The 14,683-nt window shown below is 42.0% G+C and overlaps 1 protein-coding gene across 6 annotated transcripts in view; it reads right to left on the reverse strand.

Moving 5' to 3' along the window:
- The window catches only part of GPM6B (glycoprotein M6B), a 170,431-nt gene extending 157,106 nt beyond the window's left edge, over nucleotides 1-13,325 (reverse strand). For all 6 annotated transcript variants that reach the window (XR_012430391.1, XR_012430389.1, XM_005592999.5 and 3 more), the window contains exon 1: nucleotides 13,155-13,325. Coding sequence is in view for 4 of the 6 variants with exons in the window: in XM_005592999.5 (XP_005593056.1) it covers nucleotides 13,155-13,158 (4 nt within the window). In the remaining 2 variants the exon portion in view is untranslated. The remainder of the gene's footprint in view (nucleotides 1-13,154) is intronic.
- Nucleotides 13,326-14,683: the final 1,358 nt, after the last annotated feature.

Genomic DNA, 14,683 nt, shown 5'->3' on the forward strand with positions numbered 1-14,683 from the left:
GATCGCGCCACTGCACTCCAGCCTGGGCAACAGAGTAAGACTCCGTCTCAAAAAAAAAAAAAAAAAAAAAAAAAAAAAGAATTCTTCTATAAATTCACTGCAACTCCACTCAAAATCCTTGACAGGGATGTTTGTGGAGCATGAAAAGCTGATTCCAAAAGTAAAGGATCAAGAATAGGTCAGATACTTTTAAAGACGAGCAAAAGGAGAAAATTTCTCCTAAGAGATAGCCAGGTTTATTCTAAATCTATAGTAATGAAGACAGTGTAACAATATCTCAAAGATGCCAAAACAGATCAAGGAACAGAATGAAGTCCATAGATGTACTCACACATATAGTAGAGAAGTACAGATATAGATATTATCGGGGGGAAAAAGTGAATTATTAAGTGCATGGTATTTCTGTATAGGAAATAAACAATTTTTAAAAATATCTTTCTATCTAAAACTATACCAAAAAATAGAATCCCAATGGAATAAAGACTGAAAAGTGAAAAGCCTGATTTTAGAAAAACTTTCTTTTAGAAAATACTGACGATTAGAAGAACATTTTCATGACTTTGGGGAAACAATTTTGAAACAAGGCAAAGATAAAAAGCACGAGTCATAAAAAATTAAAGGAAAAGATTGATAATTAGGACTTTATTATAATAAAAAAGATTTAGTACAACAAAAGATGTATTCAACAAAGTTAAAAGATAAGCCATAGAGAGGAAGATGATATTGAAAACACATTTTAACTAAGGATTAGTATACAGAAGTCATAAAGAACTACTATAAATCAAGACAAATACAAATAAGGATCTAAATGGAAGAGAAAACCCAAAGGGCCAATAACCTACACAAAACTTTCAACCTCTCTAGAGAAATTCAACATAAAAAAAACAATGAAATATCACTTCATACCTATCAGATATTTGAAAAAATAAACAACGTGACAATATCAAATGCTGGTAAAAATACAGAGAAGCTAGAATGCTCATTCACTCCTGGTGGGAGTATAAACTGATACCACTACTTGACAAGCAGTGGTAACACCACACGATTTAAAGCTAGTTCCGTGTGGTGACAAAGCATTCATTTTGCTGACTGCATCATTTACTCTGGTTAAGAAGATAACAAAGTTCCCAGAGCTTGCAGTGAGCCGAGATCTGGCCACTGCACTCCAGCCTGGGCGGCAGAGCGAGACTCCGTCTCAAAAAAAAAAAAAAAAAGAAGATAACAAAGTTCCTCACTGAAAGAACACAGGCAAAGTATTATTGTGTTAAGTCCAAACAAATGAGAAGAAAAGTCAACTGGCAAACCACAATTTCCTACGTAGTTCCATTTTCAGGATGAAAACCAGAAATCATCCCAGGCCTTTGGTCCTTTGTCCACACCTCTACTCCATTTGGAATATCCACTAGCCAAAGATTCACTAACTACTGATAATTCAAATAATTCCTAAAATTTCACCTTCTACAGGAAACTAATTGGAAGGAGGCAGGCCTCAACATCTATTACATCCTTAAGCCCTGAAGTTAGCAAGCATTCACGTTGATCAAATCCTGAATAGATATGCAACACCTACAGCTTTGTCTTCATTCACAACTCCTCAAAATGTACTTTCCATTTCTGAAGGAGATAATGGGGACACTTTATCTTTGTAATCTCTCCAGTTGTATACATGTTTTCATGTATCTATCTCATCTTTCATAAAGGATTTTCAAAGTCCTTCTCACAGCTGCTATGTCAATGCTTTAGAGGGTAGGAACCAATGATATGTGTACTCCCTAGTACGGTTTTACACATGAAGGCATTTAATAAATGCTTTTAAACCATAATGGTTTAGAAGCGGATCTCTTTTCCAGACAGAAAACATCCTTCTGTTTCAAAATAATTTTATCAAATGTTGAGCAAGACACACCAGACATGAGAGTTCATACTGTATTATTCCATTTATATAAAGTGCAAAGCTCTGCTGACAGAAACTAGGGGTGATTAGACTTCATCGGGTATATCTGTAAGGCAGCTTGAGGAGGCTTCTAAGGGGCTGGTAATGTTCTGCTTATTAATCTAACTGCTGGTTACATTTATAAAAACTCATTAAGCTGTACACATGATTCGCCCACTTTTCGTGTATACATATTATACTTCAATAACAATTTTTAATGATTTTATAATATTTGTGCCGCTTACAAAACATCTAAAAATATTTGTGACATCATATAATAGAGCTCAAAACAGTTTTTAATAAACTGGTACAATGGCTTTGCAAAATGGTAATAATTCATAGGATGGAAATTAATCCCTTTAAGGTCCCAAATTCTTTTTAATTACCATGGAAACTGTCAGAATATGCCAAATGAGAAAACAAAAACAAAAATATAAAGTACTGCATCAAATCAAGTTATCTTAAGAGCTTGACTTACATTGCTAATTAAATCTCCATTCTTTGCCCATTATGTGAAGGAACAGATGCCTGAATCTGAGCGTCCATCTTAAAATGCACCATTTAAACATTCTTTTCAGGAAGACATTGTGAAACATTTCTAAATCTAAAACAGTGACCCAATGCACATACAATATAGCAGATTTTCTAGGCTCCTTCTGACCCTCACTTCCAATGTTCTTGTTCTTTTTACGCTGGAACTATTTTGCAAGTATGGTCAGATGTCTCAGAAAACACTGACTTATGGTCTCCATTTGCAGGGAGGAGTCTAGGTTGTGGGGGCTGGGATGTAGGAATGGCAGAGAGATCAATGGCTATAGAAAACATCTCTAAACAAGGGGGAAATCAGTCCTTTCTCTTCCAACTCCTGCATCTCTCAAACACGTGAACAAACGTAATGAAGACATGACTAAGGACGGAACGTGCAGGAAGGATGCCTTAAAGGCTTAATCTGGGTAGATTTGATTACAGCTAAGAAGATGAATTCTAAATTTGGAAAGGCCATCAAGGTAACTAAGGATGTCACTAGATCCTTCATGTCTTTCCACTTAATGAGGAGAACAAAAGATGATGAAAACTATTTTAGTAAGCAAAGGATCTTCACAGATTCAGTCCTTTCAGAGATAAGGTGCACTAATCATTAGAACAAGTTACCAAGGAAAGCCAGGCACACTATTTCCCCAGAAGGTTGGCCTCATTATCGAGATGGTTTAGACATGATTTTACTCCAAGGAAGAATGACTTAGGTGGTCTGCAAAGCTCCCCATTATATCTCCAGATTCTCTGATGATGTAAGAAAAAGATAAAATAAATAAATAAAACTTCCTTCAACTAAAAAAAAAATCAAGCATTCCTTTTGGAAGGAAAAACCTTTTAAACGAGAAATCCTCCCATTCTGTAGATGTGCTCAACCAAGTTCTCAACAACGCTACTACTCAGATTTTATGATATTGTGAGAAACAAAAGGTTTTCAATCCCTCTTACCCTTTAAGTAGTGGTTCTCAATATGGTGCTCCCCTCCTCCCTCCCTGGGTTATGTGGCAATGTCTGGAGACATTTTTGGTTGTTACAACTAGAGGACTGTTACAACATGTAGTATATAGAGAACACAGATGCTGCAAAACACTCTACAATGCACAGGACAGCCCTCATACTCCCCCAACAAAGAATCATCCAGCCCAAAATGTCAATAGTGCTGAGGCTGAGAAACCCTGCTCTAGAAGTATACTTAAAAGTGAAGATAATTTGCATTTCTCTGATGATGCAAATTATCTTCACTTTTAAGTATACTTCTAGAGCAGGGTTTCTCAGCCTCAGCACTATTGACATTTTGGGCTGGATGATTCTTTGTTGGGGGAGTATGAGGGCTGTCCTGTGCATTGTAGAGTGTTTTGCAGCATCTGTGTTCTCTATATACTATCACAAGAACAGAAAACCAAACACCGCATGTTCTCACTCATAGGTGGGAACTGAACAATGAGATCACTCGGACTCAGGAAGGGGAACATCACACACCGGGGCCTATCATGGGGAGGGGGGAGGGGGGAGGGATTGCATTGGGAGTTATACCTGATGTAAATGACGAGTTGATGGGTGCAGCACAGCAACATGGCACAAGTATACATATGTAACAAACCTGCACGTTATGCACATGTACCCTACAACTTAAAGTATAATAATAATAAATAAATTTAAAAAAAAAAAAAAAGTGAAGATAAAAGGACTTCTTTTATTTTAGTATCTATCTCCAGTTGGTCCAAAGAAGAAAATAGAATTTAACAGTCCTACAAAAACTAAACAAATAAATACCCAAGCAAATACTAAACTCAAGATCTATTCGAACTCAAGATTGTTTATAATAGATCTTGTTATACCAAGTTCAAATATACCAAATTATATACAGCCATTAAGAGTAAAATTCCAAAGATCAGGTTGAAATACTTTTGGCAGATTTTATTTTTTTTCTAACCAAGCAAGCAATTCTTATTTTTAGATACTTAAATTCTACTTTTGATTACTAGAAAACATACTCTTTTTTCATTAAGTGGTCAACTTACCTATCAGATATAATTATTACATGTAAGTATCAAGCTATTAAAATAAATTTTAGAAATATTGATCAAGAAAAATAATAAGAATACCAATTACCTACACCACTAGAAATGAGCAAGGGAGGCCAGGCGCGGTGGCTCACACCTATAATCCCAGCACTTTGGGAGGCCGAGGTGGGTGGATCATGAGGTCAGGAGATTAAGACCATCCTGGCTAACACGGTGAAACCCCGTCTCTACTAAAAATACAAAAAAAATAACCAGGCATGGTGGTGGGCACCTGTAGTCCCAGCTACTCGGGAGACTGAGGCATGAGAATGGCGTGAACCAGGGAGGTGGAGCTTGCAGTGAGCCAAGATTGCGCCACTGCACTCCAGCCTGGGCGACAGAGCGAGACTCCGTCTCAAAAAAAACAAAAACAAAAACAAACAAAAAGAAATGAACAAGGGAACATCACTACAGATCCTATAGATAACAGGATTAAACAGATAATACAAAATATTATGAACAACTTTATGCCAACAAATAACTTAGATAAAATGGACAAAGCCCTTGAAAACCACAATTTACCAAAATTGAAACAAAGAGAAAGTCTGACTATTCCTCTGCTAAAAAAATACACTTCATAACTTAAACATTTCTACAAAGAAAACTCCAGACCCAACTGGCTTCACTGGTAAATTCTTGCAAATATTTAAGAAAAAAAAAAATGGCTGGGCACAGTGGCTCACACCTGTAATCCCACCACTTTGGGAGGCTGAGGCGGGCAGATCACCTGAGGTCAGTAGCTCAAGACTAGCCTGGCCAACATGGTGAAATCTGTCTCTACTAAAAATACAAAAAATTAGCCAGGCATGGTGGTGCATACCTGTAATCCCAGTTACTTTGGAGGCTGAGACAGGAGAATCGCTTGAACCCAAGAGGCCAAGGTTGCAGTGAGCTGAGATCACACCATTGCACTTCAGCCTCGGTGACAGATCTAGACTCTGTCTCATAAAAACAAAAACAAAACAACAACAACAACAAATCCCACTTTTAAAATTAATAATCCGGCCAGGCACAGTGGCTCATGCCTGTAATCCCAGCACTTCAGGAGGCCGAGGCGGGTGGATCACAAGGTTAGGAGATGGAGACCATCCTGGTGAACATGGTGAAACCCTGTCTCTACTAAAAATACAAAAAATTAGCCAGGTGTGGTGGTGGGTGCCTGTAGTCCCAGCTACTCGGGAGACCGAGGCAGGAGAATGGTATGAACCTGGAAGGTGGAGCTTGCAGTGAGCCGAGATCACGTCACTGCACTCCAGCCTGGGTGACACAGCGAGATTCCATCTCAAAGAAAAGTAAAAAAAATTAATAATCGAGTAAACAGACATGGAAGTTGGTTCTGTTCCAATCCTCAACCCCTCTGGAGTCACACCAAAGATCAACCCAGTATCATTCCATCCCAGAAAACTAATACTTCCCTTCCTTCTCTCTTTCAAGAGAGATTAGACAATGGACTAGATTTAAAACATTTTTGTAAGAATCATTTATATGTATCCATTTGTAATCAACTAAAACTCATTACTCCCATCTGGCTTTCAGTTCCCTGACCAAATCGTATTTCCTACTCTCTCCCATACCTACTCTCTGCTATGGCCAGGCCAGTTTCTTCAGAATTCCCCCAATAAACCTTGCTCACACTCATGCCTCTCTTTCATGGGTTATTCTAATCCCTTCCACCTTTCTCAACACTCCTCAAATCTAAGTCTCCACTGGAAACTTCATATAAGCCACAAGGTTTTACCTTTATCAGAACTCCTTCCAAACTTTTATCTGGAATTTTACAGTTAGACACAAATGATTCTCTCAGTGGGTTTCTTTTATCCCCTTGAGGAGACCATCATTTCCCTCCAGCTGCCATGTGCCTGCTTAAAATCCCTTCCTGATTCTCTGTGACCAACAGGGTAATGACCAAGTTATTTCCTGGTACTTTACAATCTGGCCTCAGCTCTCCCCACTCCCCTACATTGAGGCCATTCCCAACTCAACATACCCACACAGCAGCCTCTGCCATGGCTCCTGCTTTTACACATTTGTATCCAGGGCCTGGAACATCCTCTCCCACACATGTGGACACCCTGACCCCCATCTTCCTGTTCATCCTTGAAGACTCTCAGATCTAAAGTAACTTCCTCCCTAGGGAATCCCTGTTTGAAATACCACCTTCCACCTTTTTTCCTCAGATCTTCTTTTTCCTACAGGATCTTGTACTTTTATTATAGCTGTTTATCTGCCTTTCAGAAATGACTGTGGTTATTTGAGAACAGAGTCTTATTTTTCGCTTCAAAACTTAGCACAGTACTTGGCTCATCTGAACAGGACTCTGAATGCTTGCTGAGTGAGCAGCTGTCCAATATTCCCCCGAGAGCCCCATGGTGATGGGCATGTGACAGGAATTCAAAGGCTTAAGAGACTGGCACATGCTAGTTGCATGACATTGTGGTAGGTACTCGTTTAACCCTAATACACATGGCGAGGATGGAAACACAAAGCTGCCGTTGCGTTTTAATCATCAGGGCAATAATGAGTTTCACTGAAACAAAGCCTTCCACCCCAATCTTTCCAGAACTTCAAAAACCTGACCAGAAGGAAGTACTTTTCACCAGAGAAAGTAAAGTATTTTATAGCATCAGAAGAAAAAAAACTCAAAGCTCAAGGCAAAAAAAGCTAATGAAAGAACATCCAAACTGCTCTTTCAATTGTTTTTGTGTCTGTGTATGCCTGGCAGCAATCAAATTACTTATAAATAGCAACTTCAAGCTCTGAAATTGTTATTCTGTGATAAAAGTATTAATATTATTAAAGAACAATAATTTATGTAATTTACCCTATTTAATTTAGCATAGTTTACCAGAGTTTGCAGTACATAAATGTTAATTTAAATACCTTGAAATCTATCATTTTAATGTTGATAGACCTTAATAAAATGCATACGAATCCTCATTTTTTAAACATTTGTGGAACACCTACAATATGCCGATCATTCCAATGAACACCGGGGTATAACAATGAATAAAACGATTTCTGCTCTTGACAAATTTGGTATTTGAACAGAAAGAGGCATATTAAAAACACTAACATGCCAGCCATCATGTTAAAATTATTAAATGGATGATGATGGCTCAAAATATACCAGATGCTCTCTTACCAATGTTTACCTAAAGGACCCCACCCATCTACCCCATATCCTCCATTCTTTTTCTAAACCATACTGATCACTGTCCAGAACTTAGGTTCTAGGCTCTTTTCCAATATATCTATGTACTGCTTCTCCCACCAGTAGTGTACTTAAGTCAGTAGTGTTTGTTCCCAAACCTGTTTACGCCAGCTGTACTTGTTACTAGAATTATGAAACCTAATTCGATATTACATAAACTAATAAAATATGAGTGCCAAAAGAGAGAGTTTTTCCTTTCTTTGAAAACCAGGTTGATTACTTTGGAGAGTCTTAACAAAAATGAGTCACTTGAGAAAACAGTTGCAAAAGTAAGTATGGGCAAATTTAGAGGTTTAAGGGGAGTGGGGTAGGTGATATAAAGGGATTCTGCCCAGAGACTGGTTCCCAATGCCTTTAAGTTTTCATTCTACTTTAATGTAAGAATCTGAAGCTGAAAATCAGAAGCCAATGAATTTTGGCTGTGATTTACGTAAGAAAGACTTCTAGGAACTCCAATCAGGTCCTTGCACTCAAAGCAAAGGGCTTGACTCTACAATAAAATATCAGCAAATTAATGTTTACAGTTAAAATGTTTAGGATACATGTGGTACTTTTTATGATTCATCCCTTTGGCATTTCCAATAAACCATCCAGCTGCTTGGTCCTGGATGTAGCAGATAAGAGTGTTTTCTTCTTTTTTTTTTTTTTTTTTTTTTTTTTTTTTGAGACGGAGTCTCGCTGTGTCGCCCAGGCTGGAGTGCAGTGGCCAGATCTCAGCTCACTGCAAGCTCCGCCTCCCGGGTTCACGCCATTCTCCTGCCTCAGGCTCCCGAGTAGCTGGGACTACAGGCGCCCGCCACCTCGCCCAGCTACTTTTTTTGTACTTTTTAGTAGAGACGGGGTTTCACCGTGTTCGCCAGGATGGTCTCGATCTCCTGACCTCGTGATCCGCCTGTCTCGGCCTCCCAAAGTGCTGGGATTACAGGCTAGAGCCACCGCGCCCGGCCGATAAGAGTGTTTTCTAAGAAGCCCTTGGAGAAGCCAAGCGGTATGGTCAACAGCTTTTGGTAGAACAAAAACATAATAAAGAATTAATGATTTCTTGTTTGTCACAAACGGTACTCCGTGGTATTCGACTATGAGGTTTACTTAAAATGTCAGTTTGTGTCCCGATATTAAAAGGGAGCTCTCTCCAAGATCCAAGGGTGGGCTCCTTACTAAATCTTTAGACTCAGAGGGAGGGAAGCTAGCATATTCTGGGATTACTTCCTGCCCAGTTATTCATCAGGATTCCATTCCTTTGTGTCTCCCACTGCATCTGAATTCCTGAGCAAGCTTCCAGAACCAAGCATTGCATGTATGGGTCTTCAGCGTGCTTCTTTCTGAGTGCAGCCTCTGAGAGTGGCTGGAGCCTGGATGTCGGGGAAGAAAGGGATTCAAGGAGAAGAGGTCAGGAGAAGCTAAAGCTGGAAGTGTTAAAGAGGGAGAACATTATAGCTTCCTCCACCAGTTCCCTCAGAGAAGAGTCAATCATGCTGGAAGCATGCACATCGAAGACGCCAGCATTTAACCCAACTACAGATGACACTTCTGATGCGGGCTTCATGCATTCAAGTAGTGTTTAGACCATCAGGGAGCTGTTTTCTCATGTTTTTCAAGCATAACATTACTCTCTCATTTCTTTTTTCTAAATTACATACTGGTTGACCTGTAAAGACCCAAACAAATAATTTCATCAAATTCTTTTATTTTATAGTAAACTAAAGTTAAGAAGAGAAAATGATTTACCCAAGATCACACAGCAAGCTAGTGGGCAAGCTGGGGCAGGCACCAGGGCTTCTCTGCTTAACAGCCTTCTTTGCTTCCTGGCTCCAGGAACCAGGAGCACAAGCACCTCCTGGGATCTTGTCAGAAATGCAGAAACTCAGGCCCCACCCCAGGCCCACTGAATCAGACACTGCTTTTTTCACAAGATTGCTAGATGTTCTGTACACATATTAAAAAGAACGGCTCTAGACCAAAAGTTTTAAAATGCTATTTAGTGAAATTATTGGTATTTAAATATATAATCCTTATAAAAACTTCCTTACCACAAAATGGGTCAAAACAATTATTTCAATATTTTGTTGTATCTGATCATTTTGTATACAGTTTCCATTTAAAATTATAGGCAATTGGCCACTCACAGTGGCTCACGCCTGTAATCCCAACACTTTGGGAAGCAGAGGAGGGAGGATCCCTTGAGGCCAGGAGTTTGAGACCAGCTTGGGCACCATAGCAATACCCTATCTCTACAAAAAAAAAAAAAAAAAGTAAAGCTTAGTCGGGCATGGTGACACGTGCCTGTAGTCCCAGCTACTTGGGAGGCTGAGGTGGGACGACTGCTTGAGCCCAGGAGTTACAGGCCACAGTGAGTTATTACATCAGGCCACTGCAGTACAGCATGGACAGAGTGAGAACCTGTCTCCAAAAGATAAATAAATAAAAATAAAATTATAGGCAAAGAAACAAAATCAGCATTTCTCTCTGGATACATACGCCATATTAAAGCAGAATGGATATTCCACAAATGCCTTATAAGAGGTTATTACATGGAATTCACTTAGTTGCTACGTCTTCAGGCCTATGAACAAGGTAACAGAATCAAAATTCTGTTGGGCAATGCAAGTTCCTATCAGAAAAAACCAGAGTTAACACTGAAGGGTGTGTGTGTGTGTGTGTGTGTGTCCATGTGTTGTGTGTGTGCACACTCACTCACCTTCACAATATGTGCAGCCAAACATGGAACCCTTCAGCCAGAGAAATAATTAGTTTCAACACACTCATTTAGGTAGCATACTGCATACACAATACAGCAACATCTCATTGTGCAAAACAACCAAAGTTACTGAACAGTCAAATACACTTCAAACATCAGTTGGCTCATTCCATTTACCTGAACCCTCCAGAAGACACAAATCCATAGAGACAGAAAGGTTAGTGGTTGCCAGGGGCTGGGGGGAGAAGAGAATAAGGAGTGACTGCTAAATGGGTACAAGATTTCTTTTTGGGGTTGATGACAATGTTCTAACATTAGATAGTAGCGATGGCTGCACAAATCTGAATATACTAAAGACTTGTATACTTAAACGTGTGAATTGTATGATATGTGAATTATATCTTAAGGCTATAAAAAAACTGGCTTAACAATTAAAACCCATGTTTTCTTTTAAGATGTAATGAAAAGTGAAATTATACATACCACCACTACTCATTATTTTATTTTTAGTTTAAAGATTGTAAATACCTTAAAATTTGAGTCTGAAGGGACTTTTATTTCTACAAACCTCATTTATTTTACCAGTAAATTAACTGATCCAGGTTAAGGAACTAATTGTATTAAGAACCAAAGTCCCGACTTAATGGGCCAATGGTCAGAATTTTCCCAACGTTAAATCATTTCAATTAAAACATTCATAAGAGGATGTACGGTAATCAAATACATCTGGAAAAATAAAACCAGTTCATGGCCCTGTGGTGTATTTACTAACAGTCTACCAAAGGAAATCAGTATGTTTCCTTTTTTATATGAAGGGAACTTTCTTTTTAATGTAAAAACTAAAACCAAAACCAAGGATACTGCCAGAACCAGTGAAGTATGCACAAATTAACATAAATTGGCAATTGAAGTGTGGAGCCAACAATTGTCCAAAACACAAAGTACTTCCTTAAGAACAGCTCTCTGGCTCCGGCCTTTGCTTCATGAGAACTTCACCCAACTTCCACACCTATTTAAAAATGAAGCCCACCCTACCCCTAAATCAGTCCAAAGTATTGTGAAAGTTATTCTGAAGAAGGTCCCCGTGTGATAACTCCACACTCAAATTCCACGTACAAATCCAAACGCCTAGCGTTAAATTAAAATAAATAACGATTTCAGAAAAAGTAGTTGATGCTTTCCTCAATACCACACGTGTTCGTAACTGCAACATCTTTGGTGGCAATTATCACCAAAGTGATCACAGGCTGAGTAGCAGTCATCCTCCGAGCCTCATTTTGTGTGTGAGTCTCATTTAAAACGGAGGTTGAATGGTGTGACTGCTCACATGGGGGACATTAAGAGAAGTAGAAACCGGAGTTACAGGCCACTCAATTCTGCCCTTTCTAGAAGAATCTTATGCTAGTTCTTGCCTGACTTTTTAGAAAGAAATTTTCCTGTTGGATTTGGTGGGCCTTACCTCCTTTCATATTTTGATCACCTAGTAAATTTTTTAAAAATGTAAACGAGCTTCCTTTGAAATGCAAAAAAGTGCCCCCCTTACTCCTCACCAAAATTTTAATCAGTACAAAATTATCGGCCCCCCCCCCCACACACACACAATTAATAGCAGAGATAATGTGAAAGAGGGGGATAAATGATTAGGGGGAGGGGAGGAGCGGGCAAGCAATTCCCAAGCCCTCACCATTAACCCACAATGGTTAAACCCACTGACGTCCTCGTTAGGAATGCTCTTCACAGTGTTTATGGCTTGTGGCTGGAGTCTGTCACTAGAGAAAGATAACGGAGCAGGAAGAGAAAAACCCTTTCCCAAGCACAGCTGTCACACGTTTCCAGGAGTTCTGCGGAATGAGGTTGATTTCCACAGCACTCCTTACGAGTTTTCCTCCCCATACAGTCTCTCCACTTAACGACATGTTGCTGACGGCAGCATTTCAGGGTGTTAGGAAATGACAAAAAGAATCCTACAGCCGCCTTACACCAGCCTTGGGCCAGGTTGAAGATATCAGATTTTCACCCTCCGGAGCGGAGCCTTTTGCCGTTGCTAGCCGTTCCCCCGTTGCATTGGAACCCGCTCAGCATACCGTCTCCACCTGCGCCCGGGCCGCATTTTGATAGTTGGAACAAGGGACAAAGAGGAGAGACTCAGCCTCCGTCCCATCCTGTCCCTCTCTTGAAACCACTTTCCTGGTTTCAAGGGTCAAGGTTTCGAAATGAGCTCCCGGAAGACCCCAGGCTTGGGGAACCTGGTGTTTGTTTCGCGCGGGCTTAAGGAGAACAGAACCACTGCGGGGCGGGGCGCGGCAAGACTGGACTGGGAGCTCGGGCGACAGGGAGAGCGTCCCGGGAAACAGGCAAGAAGCTACTCTCTACCGGCCCCTTAAAATAAAGCACGAACCCGGGACGCGCCGTCTGTTCTCTCTGCAACTCCTCCCGGGGACCCCGCTCTTAGGCTCCCGCGAGCTGCACGTGCGGGGTGCAGCCTGGGCGCAGCCGGAGCGGGGACCCACCCTAGGATACAACAGGGAGGCGCACCTGGCCGTTCCGGACACCTGCGCCGCGCCCCTCCCACCTCCAGCGTCCCGGCTTCGTCGCGGAGGTGGCCGAGGAGGCGCCACCTGAGCGGGGGAGGGGCGGGACCCTCGGAAGGGCGCGCCCTCCCGGGGCGGGGGCGCGAGACCGTGGCCGTGGCGCGGAGCCAGCGCGCTCGCTTACCCATGGCTGGAGACGGGCGGGAGGGGTGCGGGCTGCGGGCGTTCGGGCTCCCCGGGGATGGGCAGAGCCGGTGGCACAAGTTTGCAGGTCTGGCGGGCACGTGCGCTGACCGGGCTCCTGCGGGCTGCGCTGCGCGGGGCTGGCCGCTGGCTCCTAGCTCCCGGCCGGGGTGGGAGCGCGGCGCGGCTCCGCCTGCACTGGGGGCCGGCCGCGCGGAGAGGGGCCCTGACGTCAGCGCCGGGGGCTTTGTGCGCCCGGAGCTAGAGCCCGATTGGGGGCAGCGGGAGCGCGGAGTCTGCAGGCAAAGCCCGCGGCTTCCTCTGGGACCCCCGGGCGAGCGCCGAGGGGCGCGGGAACCCGAAAAGCCAGCGAGGGGGATGGGTAGAGAGGGGAGTGGGCTTCTAGGATCGCGGAGGCGGCCATCCGCGTCCCAGATGAAAACTATTATGGCCGGGGAGGTTGTGGGGGACGGGGTGCTTTGAGGTCTTAGCCACACCCATTATATAGATAAAGAAACTGAGGCCCGGGACACTGGACGAAGGACACTTAGTACTTAACAGCGTTGCCTCAATCCACAGTCTCAGTTCCTTTTGTTCAAATACGAGTCGTTACTTAATTCAGTGGGTCTCAACCCTGGCTGCAGAGGAGAAATCAGCTGGGGAGCTTCTGGAAACCGGATTTCATCATGGCCTATGCGGGTGGGACCCAGGCATCTGTTCTTTGAAAGCTTCCCAGGTGATTCCAATGTACATCCAAGGTTGCGAAACATTGACATAAGTAACTTGTAGGTGGCTAATGACAGACACAGGTAGCACCCTCCAATCTAGAGTGGTGCCAGATTTGCTGGTGTCCGTTATCATCCCTTTTGATCCCTGGAAGTCCACCCCTGGAAGGCTCTTGGAGACTTTGCAGACTCGCTCCAGTCAACCATTTCTCCCACTGCTCAGGCCTCGCGCTTGAGCCTTTAAGTGAATTAAATGGTTTAACAGTGTCCAGGGCTTAAATTACTTCTGTCTCCTTAGAGAAGAATTTTCCTGTCTCCAAAGGAATCAGAAGTCGTGAGACCCTTGCAGTTTTTGTAGGACTAACGCTTTCTGTGACATTTCTGAGCCTGATATTCCTCCCTGATATTTTTTGTTGTGTACTTTTATCGTTCTGAAAATACATCATGTTATTTGAACAGAGGGTTACATAAACAGTGACAATAGATAGTACACTTAAGGGACATTTAAGTCAAAAGAGAGGCTTCAGGACTGAGAAAGGGTGGAGGAGGCAAACATTTCATCGTTTGAAATTTATTGGATTAGGAAAGATTTTATCAAGGCAGAGCTCTAGAAAGCCTAATAATATTTTACATGAAAGGACAGAGATTTGTGCTAGGCGGATCAGTGGCTCATTTTCACAATCCCACAGGAATAGTCATTTCTAACCAATCTTCATGCAGTAATAAAACAGCAGGGAGCTCATAGGTGTAACTTGTTGTCCTGTTAAAAGAAAGTAATCCATTTGCGCCATTCCTGAGTGCAAGT

Source organism: Macaca fascicularis, chromosome X (assembly GCF_037993035.2).
Source record: "Macaca fascicularis isolate 582-1 chromosome X, T2T-MFA8v1.1".
Lineage (NCBI taxonomy): Eukaryota > Metazoa > Chordata > Mammalia > Primates > Cercopithecidae > Macaca > Macaca fascicularis.